The sequence below is a fragment of the Coenobita brevimanus genome, chromosome 49 (genome assembly GCF_032717465.1).
Source record: "Coenobita brevimanus isolate Jiangsu-jjx chromosome 49, ASM3271746v2, whole genome shotgun sequence".
Lineage (NCBI taxonomy): Eukaryota > Metazoa > Arthropoda > Malacostraca > Decapoda > Coenobitidae > Coenobita > Coenobita brevimanus.
This window is the reverse complement of record NC_137002.1, coordinates 5,301,907-5,317,996: the sequence shown is the minus strand read 5'-3', so window position 1 is coordinate 5,317,996 and position 16,090 is coordinate 5,301,907. Positions and strand designations below refer to the sequence as shown.

General features: G+C 39.0%; 1 protein-coding gene across 2 annotated transcripts in view; it reads left to right on the top strand.

Moving 5' to 3' along the window:
- The window catches only part of LOC145399516 (uncharacterized), a 68,846-nt gene that overhangs the window by 10,094 nt on the left and 42,662 nt on the right, over positions 1–16,090 (top strand). Inside the window, exons 3-7 of one of the 2 annotated variants that reach the window (XM_080272120.1) lie at positions 2,843–2,983; positions 3,681–3,788; positions 5,083–5,227; positions 10,094–10,209; positions 14,090–14,126. In XM_080272120.1, the coding sequence (XP_080128246.1) occupies positions 2,843–2,983; positions 3,681–3,788; positions 5,083–5,227; positions 10,094–10,209; positions 14,090–14,126 (547 nt within the window). Of the gene's footprint in view, positions 1–2,842; positions 2,984–3,680; positions 3,789–5,082; positions 5,228–10,093; positions 10,210–14,089; positions 14,190–16,090 lie in introns of both variants that reach the window. The other variant, XM_080272121.1, reaches the window with a different exon arrangement.

The window sequence follows — 16,090 nt, the reverse complement described above, 5'->3', positions numbered from 1 at the left end:
CTTTTGCCTCGAGTCATTGAACTTAGGAGAGACCCTCTTAGTGAAAACATCAGGAAAAATTCTCACATTCAGTAGCTGTATACCTTCTGTTTTGTTCTTACTGGCACTAGACAATTTTATTCAGCTCGAAGAGATCTCTTTCATAACAGAGAGGCAAAGACCAACGGTGTCTGTTTTGGTGCTAAAAGGGTCAGATATTGATGCTTTTACCCATTAAGCTCCTCCAATTTTTCCTTGCTCCTTCAGCATTATCTTCATCATCATCCAAATCCAAATTCACATCTAAAAGATGAAATGAGGTAGGATCCATGAACAAAGATAAAATACAAAGGTAGAAATATATAGCATGTCCAGTGAAATGGGCAACATAGTCACATCATTCAAACCTGAAAAATCATATGTGGGTGTGCTCTGCATTTTGTTGTTAATTCTGGTAGGTTCAATGTGCAGTCAGCTTAAGATGTACAGTATCCTTAAAAAGAAGAGAGAAGGATAAATTAGAACAGGATTGCTGACTGTATTCATAAAAATTTGTCAAAATATATGCATTGAAATTGTGGCTTTTCCATTGTTTCACCAACAATTCAACTCATTTAGGGAGGAAATAAGATGTCTCACCACTTAATGTGTAACAGCATTCATAATAACTATCATCATCACAACCTTGAATCCCCTCCCAATTCATGAATGGGAACTAATATTTCTTTTAGGCTAAGTAGTCCGTTCAGTATTGCTGTTTCTAGACTCCCCAGAGATATCATTATGTTTTTTGAGCTTTGTCTTCTGAGACCAAAATGGAGAATTATGTACTGTAATATTGGGCTTGATGTTCCAGTTCAATAACATTTTTTTTTTTTTTTTTTCTAGTATGTCCCCAAAATGCAGAATTATGTTATCAGCCAGAGCATTCTTTACTTATAGCTGTGTGTTTAATGATTCTGAAATTAGTGTAATCCACAAAAACTAACAAACTTTGTAAAACTGAATGCTAACATATGAGAATACACGGGTAAAAAGTTATTTTTTCCATGGTAGCTGATGCTGTATTTCATTTTTCAAAATTTTCCACTTTTGTGAAGTCCAAAATTGTTATCTGCACAGTGTTAAATGACCTTGAATAGTTTGTGGACCATGATCCTGACTAATTTGTCACAGAACTGACTCCTACAAACTGTAAACTTGCGGTTGCGCAGATTATCCAGCTGTTTGTCATCGTCATTGTCCTGACCCCTACTTTCCACCTGATATAAAGAGCTGGATAATGTGCATTAGTACAGTGTATAGCAGTCTCTGTAATCTGTGGGTGTTAGTGCTGTGACTGCTTGTTACCCTGATATTGATGATAGTTATGATGATGATGATGACATAAATATCTGCATAATCAGTGTATAGTTGTCTGTAAAGTGTGTGGGTGTTGGTGGTGTGACTGTTTATCACTGTCAGTCTGAGCTTGTGGGGGTCACCAGTTCATTTAAATTAGAGCACTTAATTGGTCTTAATTTGCCCCCATGTTCCCACCCAAAACTGACGTTTGAGACTGTCTCATTTTAGTCCTTTCTCCTCCGCTTGTAGGGTTTAATATAGCTTGCCTCATTTCCCGCCTCGCTTCATTGGCTGCCCTGTCAAAACATGAGCAGGCCCCTCGTCCTTTACTTCTTGTATTTTCTCATTCTTTATTATATCATTATCTCCATGTGTGTTGTTGCTGTAAGTCAGTCAACCCCCCCTCCCCCTTTCTTTTCTTTCACTTTTACTCTTTTTTTTTTTTTTTTTTTTTTTTTTTTTTTTTTAACACAGCAACCCACAGCTTTCAGCTCATCCTTTCACCTCTTCTTTGAATTTTGCACTATATTATCTCTGTTTTATGTCATACCTTCTTTAGCATGATGTCAAGCAGAAAATCCCCTTACAGGGTTTAATATTGGATGCCTTGTTTCTTTGGTTACCTTGTCAACACATCTGGCTGCCCATCCTCCTTTGCTTTTAGTTCCAGTGAATCTTCATAAGTGTCCGTTATTTTATTTTTTATTTTTATTTTTTTTTTTTTTTTAATGTAACTCAGGCATTTGTGACTCGCTTTTCACTTAGTAAAATTGCTTGTTTGCATAAGCTTTGGTGTACAATTTATTCGTTATCATCACAAGCCAACTGTTTCGTTATAGAAAGATACAGTACTGCAGTTATTTCAGTTGAATCATTAAATCCTAACCCAAAGACACATTTTCATGGTGGATAGGTTGTTATCAGTAAAATGCAGACCTGAAAAGCAGATATATTTGAGTAACTGTTAAACCACTTGGATAGAGAACTGTAACAGTGGATTGCAACATTAAATATGGAATGAAGGTAGTAGAGAAAGAGCCAGATGGAGGGTTGAGTTGTGTAAGTATTCTGTGCTGAATGGAACAGGCTAGCAGAGTAATAAGTCAGAGTGAAGGAATCTTTGCCATACAGTGGAGTAGTATGTCACAGATGGTGTCAGGTGAAAATACAGTATAGGGTTGTGGAGTACTGTTATTTTGAAAGTTGGGGTGGGATGAAGTAAGCGTGAGAATTCCAGTGATTTTCATCTTTCAGCCGTGAATTTTGGGCTTTGTTTGTAGAGAAAACAGTGTAAGCTAAGCAATTTCAGAATGAAATTCATGCATGGAGCATACGCTTCAAATTCCATTAGGTCTCTGATAGTTTGTCACAGAATTTTTTATGTGGATGGAGTGTGGTACTGAAGTCAACTTTATTCACTCTTGGAGCTTGAAATACTGGGTACCAGACTTGCTGTCCAAAAGATCCTCGTCAAAAGATTTAAAGTGTACTCTAACATGCTGTTTCCTCTCAACTGTAGGACCTATTTGGTGCGAACCCGTGCAAGCACCCGATAGTGATCCTGAAAGACATACGTATAGAGGACCTCAAGACTGTCATAGACTTCATCTACCGCGGCGAGGTCAATGTGGCTCAGGATCGACTTCAGGATGTCCTCAGAGTAAGTTCATTTTTTTAATTACCAGTTGTTGTTGTTTTTACATACCCAGTTTCAGTATACAGGACTTCAGCTATGCTTGTGTTGTCCTGTCTTTATCTGCGAGTACTCTTTGGCCAGTCTGGATTTAAATACAAAGATGGTCTTTGCACATATAACCTCCACTTCTAAATTTCTTTACATCATTGACTCATTCTCAGTTTTAATTCGTAACCTCTTGGTGTTTCATCATCATTCACAGAGTTGTATTATTTTGGAACACACCCCTGGCATCTGCCAAAGATTGTGTATACTTTAGAGTCTAGCTAATCAAATTTTTCAATACATAGTTCTTCCTGGTCCCAGAAATGGTGTAGCTATATAGAGACCTAATTTTTTTCTGTACTCTCATGTTTTCACTGAAGGCAGCTTTAAGTGTGCATATACAGTGGATTTTAACCCTTGTAGTTGGGATATGAAAGAAAACTTGGGGGAAAAATGTTACATGGCTACTTTAAATGTAGTACTGGAAATGTAATAAAAATTTTTCATGAGTACACTTACCAGAGAGAGAGAGAATTAACATATAATGAGGACAAGCTGTATTATTTAAACTCAGTGTGATGAGGACTAGCTTAGAAACTCTGTGGAAGCTTTATAGGATTTGTTTTTTCTTTTGCTGTAAAGAATCTGTTTAAATTCTCCCACTGTCTTCCCGTAGACGGCAGAATCGTTGAGGATAAAGGGTCTGGCAGAAAATCCTCGCAGCTACGATGAAATGTCTAGTCATGGTGGCACTCGGTTCGCATCCTCAACACTCGGCTCACAGGTTTGTGTTTAGAAATCCACCTTCCATCCAGTTCAGGGATGTCTGTTTCATTTCACCCATGCTATCTCTCAAGATTTTCTTCACCTTTGGATAGAGTTCAAACCGTAAGAGTTAGATACAGCTTTGTCAACCTTGTCAGTGCGAGAGGTCTTTCATTAGTTGAATAAAAGAGTTTGATAGCAAGAATAAGATAGCACCTGGATTGAAAGTGTTAATGGCATCACACATCCAAAACTGTTATAACTTGATTACTGCGATATTCTTAATTTACACTCTTGTCTTCTAATTCTGCAGCAAATGTTACCTTTATCAACAAGTAATTGTTAACATCTTTGTTCCTGTTTGTTAATATAAATATTCCTTCTATCTAGTACTCTTACTTTCACCTCAAGGAGACTTACCGGTATTCATACACTTATTTGATTGCAAGTGAAACATACAGTCCCGTCTTGATCTAGCCTTGAACTAAACTATTATATGGTGTAGATCATCTGTGAATATGACAGCTGCCATTTCCGTAATGGCTTGCATTTAACCCCTTTTGTCCAGTATGACACATTTTCTTCTTCCACAGATAATTTTAAAACTTCTTTCCCTAAAGCAGTTACCTGTGTTGTCAGCTTCTCTTCTCCAATTATAATGATGCTTCTTAATGCCCTTTAACTTTTAAGACTATATATTATCACTAACAACCCATAAACCATATTTATTTTTTGCTAATTTACCAGCTTTCATAGCCATTTACACACCATTATAGGAAAATCTGAAGTCACTCTTGATTTCAGCTGTTCTTTTTGCATAACATTTGTAATCCAAGAGGTGGGATTTTGTCATATAAAGTACTGCTAGGGACATAGGTTGGTCTTATGTGACAAATATATGATTAGGATGTATGCATGCCAGCCACTTCAATACAAACATTCACGGTAGATCACCCTCAGGCCTATGATACCCTGAAGGGATTTGTTATCCATTTTTTTTGTTACTCGACCCATCTTTATGCCAACTTAGCTCCTATATATAATGATAGGCTTGCTGATTGTTGTTGTTTCTGTGGCCCCAGGCTCATCTGAACATGAGTGCAGTGGGCTGCAAGTTGATAATGCCCATCTCCTGAGTCCACCATCCTTCATTCAAGGGATAGGGAGTGAATTGAGGGATGTTTGTATAAATGTGCCATGTACCTGCTTGGTTACATTAGTGCCAGCATGTGAAAGCATCCCATTTCCAGCCCCTGAGGACTGCTGTTGCTGTATGTTATTATCCAACCATGCCATTCTCTCCCATACAACAGGTAACACGGCAGCGGTCCTCCCTGACGGACTCACGGGAACAGTCCTTGAGTCTGGAAGGGGAGGAAGAGGGAGAACCAGGCACACCTCCAACCTCCAAGAGACGCAAGATCACCACTTCACATGACAGCTCTGAGAGTGTCCATGGTTAGTCCTGTGTGTGACTGATGAAGGAGTGGAAAAGAAGAGAGATGCAAGCGTGATTTGAAGGCTTGAATGATTGTCTATGAATGCGGGAGGAAGCAAGGTGTTGCCTGAATTTCAACAGTTTAGATGATGTGTCTTTTAATTAGGAGAAAATGGTGTATAGTCAGCTGTTGGCTACTGGGCAAGCACTAATTGAGGAAATTATTGACGATCCATTATTGGATCTTGTGGGTGCTACAGCTGGTTTTTTTAAAGCATTACTGATGGGTGAATTGATGTGACTAATGTTAATCTATACTTTGTTGATTGATTTTCCAACTTTTATGCTCTTCCTTTTCCTGTTTGTGGGTTGTACATTTGAGGGGGTCGCACGATGTAAGGTGTTCTCATGCCAAATCATAAAACACCAGAAAACAGGTTCAGAGTTCAGCAGTATTCTCACAGCCTTAACTTTTTTAATTTTGATCGTAGATTTTTTTTTTTTTTTTTCTAGGAAATGTTTTCGAGTGTAGATTGTGATACTTATAAAATATTGGCCATATCTATGAAATTGATAAACTCCTAAAGACCTATGGCGTGGAATTGGCTGCAACCATATTATATGTGTCAGGACGTATTGCAGGTGACCGTAGAATGGCCACCAAAACCCACGAGTGGAAACCCTGCCTCTTTGATGACATAAATAGTACCTAGCCAATGGAAGCTAAGAGATCGGGTGGTGGGAGGAATGATCCGGCCCCCTTCCCGTGTGTGGGGAGGACCCCCCCCCCCACATCATCTCTCCACCTCCCTCTGCCCCATTGGATCCTGCCTTTTGTATCCCCTCCCACCCAAACTACCCCCCATACCCCCTCAAGGTCATATTGGCTGTGTGTGGCAGGCATATTCCCTCCCTTTTCCTCCCTCCTGATGCCCCCCTACGCTCCCTCCACCTCCCTGTTCCCCGTATTCCCTCTTACGTCATCCCATTCTCACTAGTAGCGAGGGGTGACTTTTTGTGTGTGTGTGTGTGTGTGTGTGTGATGGTCGACAGTGCGGTAATCATTAGACATATGAGAGTGAAATACCGTATACATTTTCTGGTGTGTAAAATCAAGCTCTGGAAATCTAAAAGACCAAAATTTACCTCGATGAAAGTTGAAAAATCGGACCCTAAATGTGGTTCTGGGGCCAGACAGGGTGAGAGAATTGCAGTCTTTAGGGGTTAATGATATTTTTTTATTTATTTTTTATTTTTATTATTTTTTTTATTTTTTTTTGCTGAACTTTCAACCCATTTTCTGGAAAAACTTGATTGCTTAAATAAAAAACAACATTGACCACAACAAAGATCATCATCATCATCATCCAGACCTCCTTTCCCCACCCTAGGGCAGGTGGAGGAAGAGCAACGTCCAAACAGCCAATGTTTGCCCAATTCAGTGGGCCACGCTTCTATTCACTCATCATTCAAGACCTCAAAATCCTGGATCCAACAGATAGGCCAAAAAAAATTTCACCATGTTCTGTAGTTTCACATACACCTGTCTGATAGAGCTAATGCAAACGCTGTCATGTTAAAGAAGGGTGCTAAATCCCTGGGTATGTGCCTCTCCACACAAAATTCATCCAGCCAGCATGGTCTCTTGTCAGTCCCTTAGCCTCACCAACTTCCATACCTCTTCCTCAGACACTCATCCACCTTCTTCTTGGCCTACCTTGCCTCCTTCCCCCTTCAAATTCTCTCAGATATACCTTTTTCACTACTGTTGTCATCCATTCTCTCCATATGACCAAACCATCCCAGTACACTCTCTTCGATTGTGGTGTCCACAGACTTCCTTGCTCTGCATCTTTCACGTATCATATTATTCTGTATCCAATCCACTCTCTGTACTTCACATACATTCCTCAGCATTCTGATCTCCACTGCTCTTACTCTTGACTTATGATTTTCATGCAACACCAATGTCTCATATCCGTACGTTAAAGTTGGCACTAACACTCCTTCATGTAAGCCTTGTGCAGCTGCAACACTCAAGCCTCTGTTTCTTATCAAGACCTTCATAGCTCCAGCTACTTTCCTTCCTTATGTCACTCTACTTTCCACTTCTTTTGCACATTTTCCTTTCACTGTTCCCAGGTATTTGAACTCTCTCACCAATTCCGCTCTCTATCCATTCACTGTAACATTGCACTGGGAGTCATCTTCTCTCTCAGTAACCATGACTTTACTCTTTACCACATTTACTCTCAAGGCACAAAACTCACAAACATCTACAAAACTTTGCACTAGTCTACCAATCTCTTGTCAAGTATTTGCAAGTAGCATTGCAAGTACCACCATACAAAATGAATGTGCTGTGGCCTCCCCGAAAAGTTCATATTGCTGTAGAATGACTTCACTACAAAACCACCATTTTCACAAATTTCTGAGTGCCCAGGAGCACTTTTATCACTATCACCAGCATGACGGGACATTGTCACCTTAGTAATCACATGAAACTGTGTAAAAGTTGCAAAAGGTGGCTGTAAAACAGCAAGAATTTCTTTTTGTATGCTATGAGTAGAGCACAATGGTAGGGACTGATGAATGGCATGGCAAAAACTCCAGCCAAACACACCACCACGTATGGCCAGCCAATCAGTAAGCGAAGCTCGTGGCTTGGCTGTTGTTCTCATTGGCCACATGCACACACAGGCACACACACCCAGGACGCGCTCCTTGGTTCTCCTGGGCGAGTGGCGAGTAGCTAGCAAAAGAACGATGCACAGTACTTTTTTTTTTTTTTTTTTTTTTTTTTTTTTTTTTTAAGGACATTCAACCATACTTTCAGTGGCAGTAGGTGATCTCATGTAAGGCCACATGATAGAGTGTGGGTGAAAATAGTGTTATCCAACAAAAACGCATTTTCCAGCCAGTAGTCTGTGAACCCCTGACGTTGCATGGCCCCTCATTTAGTATTATATATTATTTTATTTATTTGTGTGTGTGTGTGTGTTTGTGTGGCTTAGGATGTGCTTATTCATGTTTGGTGTGTGATTATATCTTCCTGTGTATGAATATACAGTATGCCTGTGAATAACTCAGTTAAGCCATATGTATGGCATATATATGTTTTCGTGCATATATGATTGATAATGCATAAACACACATTTCCATGGCATACAGCATTAAGAAATAGAAGCAATTTGAAAGTTAATGTAAATTATACGCAGCCGACAAGGAACACACCACCAAGCATAATGAGGAAGGAGACAGACGTGATGTTGATTTTCATTAATACAGGTATTTCAGCATGACAAGTTAGATCCAGTATATAAGAAGTGCGTATGGAGTCATAGTACAAGAATGATGGTTGATATACTGATTTTATTGTCTGTATTGTTAGAGCATTTGAATTAAATATGGTATGGTACAGTGTAATAATAAATGTATTCAAAATCACTTAGGGTTTGAACTGGAATATGTTAGGTACAGAATTTTGAGTTTAGAATAGTATGATTGTGAGAGAAGCCTATTTATATAGATTGTAACAAAAATTTTATTGTGTAAATGCAGTTGCCAATATTACTAGCATGATTCTTCCAAGTTGTTGAAAATATAAGGTGTTTAATGATTATTTGTTGCTTCGGCTGTTATTAATCACGTTTGCTTCTAAGTGACGCAAGATTGGCCGTGACTTAAGTACATTATTTAACACTTGGCCAACTTAAGCAACACAAGACTGGCCATGATTTAAGTACATTAACACTTGGCCAACCTACTTGACACAAGACTGGCCATTTTTGAGTACATTAACACTCAGCAAACATTTATTGTCATCGTCAGACTTCCATAAAATAGAGGTAGGTTGGATCCTGAACTAAAGCAGCAGCACAAGTCTTCAGAGTTCCTGATCTGATAATTATATTTACTTATTTCTTGCCACCTGAACAGCTTGCTCGAAAAAATGAGTTATATAAGGAGAAGCAGTGAAATCCAGTATATGCTACTTCATGACCCCTGGGAGTCACTGAGTATGCCGTTGTGAGGAAGGGAGGAAAGAACAAGGACATGCATAAGTGTTGAGAGTAAAAAGGACTGTGGATTGCTATGCTGTTATGAGAAGGGAAGAAAAGAACATACGTAAGAGTACAGTGTGGAAAGATGTGTATGAAAATATGAGGCAACACAGGATTAGATGATGATATAAAAGATATAACCCATTTACTGGTAGAGATCTTTCCCTCAGCTGGCTAAAATTGTTTGTAGCAAGAAGCCATAATAGGTGTCTTCAGGCTGAATGGTTAACTCCTACATTATGATGACCAAAGTATTTGTTTTATTCTGGTAAGTCTAACACATTCAGAGTGCGAGACATTTCCTAAGCTGAATAAAATTGTCTTGTGATGGGCAGAGTATAGTAAAGGTTTGGTCACTATAATGAAAGGATAAATGGAGATTATAGTTAACCATGGTGCTGAATATTGAGAGGGTTTGGCCATTTGAAGAAATTGGAGATTATGTGCCTGCAAAAAGCAAGTCAAGAAAGATAAAATGCAACAAAAATTTTTGGTGAACTACTGGAGGCAGTTTTTCCTTAACTGAGGTCATAATAGCAAGAGGACCGTGAGGTGACAAAACATAGACTTGCTGTACTTATTTTTATCATTTGCAACTTGGTGTTGTTGCAGAGGAGGGTAAGGGTGAGAGTTTATTTTTCCAAACCCTGCCCTAGGGTGGGAAAGGAGGTCTGGATGATGATGATGATGATAATTATTATTATTATTATTGTTATTATTTTCTTAACATCATGCAACACCACAACATGCCACGCAGAGTCCTACCACATCAAGCCACGCATATACTCATTTTTACTATTTGCCATTTGATTTTTATTGCAGAGGAGGGTGAGGGTGAGGAACGAGGGCGGTCGTGTGATGTAAAAGATGAACCGGTAGACGAACATGACGACAAGACTCCCTCCAGGGACCCTGACCACGACCACAGTCTGGTATGTGTGTCTAATATCACACGCATTGACAGTATTTGAACACTCTTGCCATTGTTGACACATGTATATCACACATGTAGGTACACATATATTTACACACAACACATACTCTTACTCAAGGGTATACTGAGGATAATTAACTACCAATCTTCATTGTCATCATTGTCAAGAATGGGATTGAAGGATAAATTGGAATGGTACCTACAACTGGGCAGCTTTAATAGGAATAGCGAGGAGTGATGAGATGTGTTGGAGGGGCAGGGAGACTTATCTTGGTGGAGGAAGTAATACTGATACAGGAAAGACTTGGAAAAAAAGAAATCTGCTGGATTAAGGAGTTTGTGCACAATGATATAATCATATAGGGAGAGAGATTTTTAAAAGGTTAATAGCAGAAGGGGATATGGGGGGCCAGGAAGATGTGTTGACAAGTTAAATGAAATTGAGAAAGTGTAATATGCAGATGAGGAAACTAAAGGACTGCCCAAGCAAGGATTTGAATGAATGACTTGCACCTTAAAATCACAGACAGTTAAGAGGAATTAGTTGAGGAGGTTTGGAAATGAGAACTAGATGAAGTTTTATAGATTTACAATTCTATAAATGTTTAAAACTGAAGTTTGTATAAGTAGACGGAACAGTAATGTGTATTAATACCTTGCATAAATGTGATAAGGCAGCTTGGAGTTATAGGAACCAGTGGTAGTAGTAGAAGTAGTTGTTCCCTAGGCAGTCTCTCTGAACAGCCTCGAGTACCTAAGGAAGGCCACGACCAAGATCGGGCTTTCCCACAGAGCTCTCAAGGAGTGTATGTTGTGTTGTTGGCATAGATGAGTATGTGCAATGCAGCCAGTGGTATTGAGTTGTGGTTGAGAAGCTTTGGGGAGCTTATGTTACAATTACCTTAGACTGGGATCAGGTGACTTTCAGTAGAAAGTTTAGTGACTGACAAAATGAAGTTGGGGACATATGTTTGGATGAATTAGTATGGAAAGTTACTTTGTTCTGCTGCTCATTAAAGATTAATGGGAGGAACTACATGTTTAAGCAAAACCGATTATGACCATTTTGTAATTTCTCTGAAAATTCTCTTGTTACAGACTGAATACACCAATACTTCTTATACTGTACAGTTTGCAGAAGAAAAAACGTAACTGTTCCTGGTGTAGTCATTCATTAATAAGGAGTTTGAACAATGCAAAGCGCCAGGCATGATTAGTGACAGTGTTTGGAATATCACATGAACCGTTAAATTGTGTAAAATGCACCATAATCAGTGATGGTTGGTGTATCCTAATGAGCAGAGAGAACTGAGGTTTTTCAGTAGCAAAACAGTGAAACAGAAATGCAGAAATATCAAATATTTGATTGGATTGTAAAAGGAAGAATGTACCTATCACCACAGGATGTTCATACACATTATGAGAGTTCCAATTATATTGATTGTGGAGATGTAGTTCTTGGGTAATTAATCTCTTGAAGGACAGATTCAGAGGGTGCAACAGTATGTCCTTTCATGTGGTTTGGCTTCACACCATGTTGAGGTTCCTTTCATTGTCACATGCATACTTTCATTCACAGACACAGCCACTTAAAAAACAAATTTCCTCAAGCACTTCCTCCACAGTCCAGAAGCCTTCCACACCTGTACAGGGTATTCATGCCTGAATTATTGGATGGAGATGGGTCTTTTCTGCAGTGACTGAAAGGGGTGGTCTTAAGTCCTATGGATTATTTGTCCTTCAAGACTTGTAAAACTCGACTTGAACATGTGTACAGGAGTAGTTCTTTCATGTCAGGTGTGAACAAGTCAGTTGCTATAGTTTACACACACTGTACCCAATAGAACACAGCATAAACATTTTTGCAAGATCACTTTCTGTTGGGTCCTGGTGGTGAGAAATGGAGATAGGTTTTAACTATAGTTATTGTTTGCCTAGAATGATCACTTATTTGTAACTAATTGCTGCTTTCCAGGTATCATTATAAAGTGATAGTTTGTGGCCACCCCTTATAGGATTGGGGTGTCTGACAATAGATCAATAGATAGATTGTCTGGGAAGTATGAGATACTTAAATCATGCCAGAATGTATTGGTGTTGTAATGAGGAGGGGTAGGTTGAGGTGTGTGCATGTAGAGAGGATGGAGAATGATTGTTGGGTGTGGAAGGTGAGAAGTGTGAATGTCAGGGATAGCGTTGTGATAGGCAGACTAAAAAAGACTTGGGATGAGGTATTGTGACCTCAAGGGTAAGGGATTGAACAGTGAGACTCTCAGAGATTGAGCAACGTGGAGTGCTGCCATTAGGTGACCCAGGCTGATGCATGCAAGCATGTGGGAGCCTTTATAAACAAAATGAAATAAATAAGATTTCTTGATGAATTTTATCTTATCTCACTGATTCTTTCACTCCCAGGAACTTTCCCACAAAGGATGGCCAAGAGATAAGAATTTCCAAGCTACTCTGTCGTTATGCATCTCCCTTGTTCTCTCATTGTTTTTCCAGCTCCATCCTTTACGTGTCAGTTGTTGAACTATCATGAGAGAGCCTGCAAGTCACTATTTATCCATTCAGCATTATTTTTATTTTTCATCCACTTAGCAACACCATGTGACATGCCCTCTTTCATTATCAGTGTATGAAAACTGTCATGTATTTTATTGATACTTATTTTATCCATGATAGCAAGAAAACAAAATAACCAAAGGGCATTGATATAGACCTTGATTTTGTATATACAGACAGTTCTCAGTATTAGTAAGGGATATGTTTTATAATATCACATCTGTTCCATACAGTTGATATTGTAAGGTAGGTAAAACTGGCAAATAAGATTTGGCCGAGTTTGCATGAGCACAGCTCATAGGAGGTAGTTATGATGAGGGTTTACAGACAGCTTAAATATATTTGAACTTTGTAAGTTTAATTTAGATGAAATGTGTGTAACACCTGTAAGCATTTGTAGTCTTCTCTTTGCTTTGTACGTATGCCAGTGCTTCCTGATAATAATACATGAGTATAGCCTTAGCATTGCCTGGTAGAGGATGGAGTGAGGTGAAGGATACAAAGTGCAGAATCTCTAGCAAATCCTAGGCTACCTAGTTACTGCATTCACCACTAGAATTATAAAAGGGTTAATGGAACTTGGAAAAAGGGTGACAAAGGGCCACATTGTAAGTGGCCTTGGAATCTTTTGTAACCACCTTTCCTTGCATTTTATTCTTTACTTTGCATCTCAGTATCCTCTTGTATGTTTCTGATGCAAAGTATGTTGGGGGGGGAAAAAAAAAAAAAAAAAAAAAAAAGAGAGAGAGAGAGAGAGAGAGAGGGAGGGGGAGGCTGCGGATGAGATGTAGGGATGGAGTGGAGAGGTATATGAGAGAGAGGGTGTGTGTGCTGGGGAGAGGGCAGTGAAATGGCAGAAAACAGAGAGACATGGAGAAGATTTGTTTGTGGCCATCCCTTATGGGATTAAGACATCTGGCAATAGTTAGATAGATGCAATAGAATGTTAACTCATTCTGAGCTGCAGACCTCATGTAGAACAATGAAGGTCAGCATGGCTCAAGCTGCAAGCCTCATATGAGGTATACAGTACTTTAAATTGGTTATAAAACACTGACTGAGGGGAGGTAAAGCACCTCACAAAGAATCATCTCATTAGGGACATAGGTCTGCTAAATAAATCATGAAGGAAGAGGTGCTGTGAAGACTACCTGTGCTACTGAGAATAAATGCCATAATTAGTATTACTGTAGGTTTACATTATTTTCCATATTTGTCAGTTAGAATGCAGACCCTAAGGAGAACTACAGTATTGGTAAGTTTGCAGTGTTTTCCATCCCCCTCATGATCCTGTAAGTAACATGTGTCTTGTCACCCAGGGAGCCCCCCAGGACAGTGGTGGCGGTGGAGATGAAAGTGGCGGTGCGGCTCCTGGCACTAGTTCCGAACCAGCCTTGGCCGCCACTACACATGCTCAAGGTACGTCAACTGTGTGCTGTATACTGCACAGTACATGACACCCACTGATGCCTATCCAGTGTTTTGCGTTTTCATTATTATTATTCCTCTTCCCATGTTAGTTTCATTGCATAGTTCTCGCTCTGTCATCTTTATTTATTCATTTATTTATTTATACTCACCCATGGTACTTTTCATTATGTAGTGCTTCCCCTGAATACTTTTTGTATATTACCTCTCCCTCAGTTTTTTTATTTTTTTTCATCATTCCATTATCAAGGCATATAATGTTTTGTACCATATCATTTATTTTTTTTTTTTTTTTTTTTTTTTTTTTTTTTTTAATGGTGGACAGAAAGAGAAGACTGATTTAATGAGATACAGTTGTAATGAGTTTAAAGATATTAAAATGAGTATGGTAGCCAGCAGCCATCAATCACATATTAACCCCAATCAGGCATAAGGGCATATTGTGCAAGACAATTGTATTCCAGAACATTTAAGAGTAAGAAACAGCCATAAGTTCCTGGTTGGACAATAAGAAAAATTTGAGTGAGAAGTGACAGGAGGTTTATCATCATTATCATCATCATCGTCATCATCATCCAGACCTCCTTTCCTGCCGTAAGGAGGTGTGAGGTAGGGTTCAGAGCCCTCGCCTCCCAAAGGAATTGAATATAACCATAGCTTGCCAGATTGAATGGCCTGTATAAAATGTTGCCCAGTGTATTGGCCATTTTCCTATCCCTAGATGTTCTGGAGTGCTGTAGAGTGGCTGCATGTCTTTGTGTCCTGAAGGAGGTGAAACAAGATTGGCTGTTACTGTGACTTTTTACTTTATATTTTATCAACATTGTATATCATTGAATCAGCAACTCTTTTTGTTAGCATTATAAACCCATTTTAGAGCATTCATTCATCAGTTCCCCTCTACCACATTGTTTTGTTAGTGCTTTGTGCCAGTTAGCCACTCTGTCAAGGAAGCTGACGGGAGTGTTCAACAATTATACTGTACTGTACTCACTTCCTGACACATGCCACTCTCACCAAGATTAGCTGTCATTGCTAAGCTTGTACTCTGCGTCTTACAGACATCAGTGCAGTCTTTGTCTTTAGCAAACCTGGACACTACCTCTCATCAACTCCATTTTATCTTGTCACTTGATGCTGACGTGTCCTTCCAATACCTTGATGATTTGAAGGTTGTGCTGGGTAGGGAAAGGGAAGGTAGCTAGGGTTATAGTACTGAGCACAAGGCTGTAGCTGTGTTACTTACAATTCAGGCCATATTGCTAACAGGTGACTCTTAACTGTGAGAACTTGTCTGTTTTATTAACTGTCTGCAAATGATTCTCTTCAACTTTGAAGAGACTTGAAATTGAAGGGGTTAATTATAGTCTTCATCAACTCCTTCACAATGAAGGGACTCTTGCTAAGACAAAAGTAACTGGTGGTGGAAGAAAAAATTATCCACAGATTGAAATAGTTAAGACTAGCACATGCCCGGCATGAAATTAATGTGAATGAAGGATAATTGAATACTTTACTTGATCATTATCATTTGGACCAGTTAAGCAAGTAATGCAGCAGCCTCTTGGTTGGGAAATAATATTTTCCAAAAGATAAAGTTGCTGTTCATGGCTTGACCCATTACTTACAGTGATAATACAACTTGTATGACATGATGTAGTAACAAGAATAGACAAAATTATATTTAGTTAATGAAAAGAACATCCAGTAGCATTTTTGAGTACAGTTCACTTGTATTATTAGGTAAGAAAGATGAGATTTGTGTATTGTTTGAACTAAGTACAGTAATAAATTAATATATTGATATTAAGCATGTATGAATGTTGAGAGGACACTGTTGATTTTGATGCTTTTCCCTTCATTAGCCAGACAGTTCTAGATCATCACTGTAG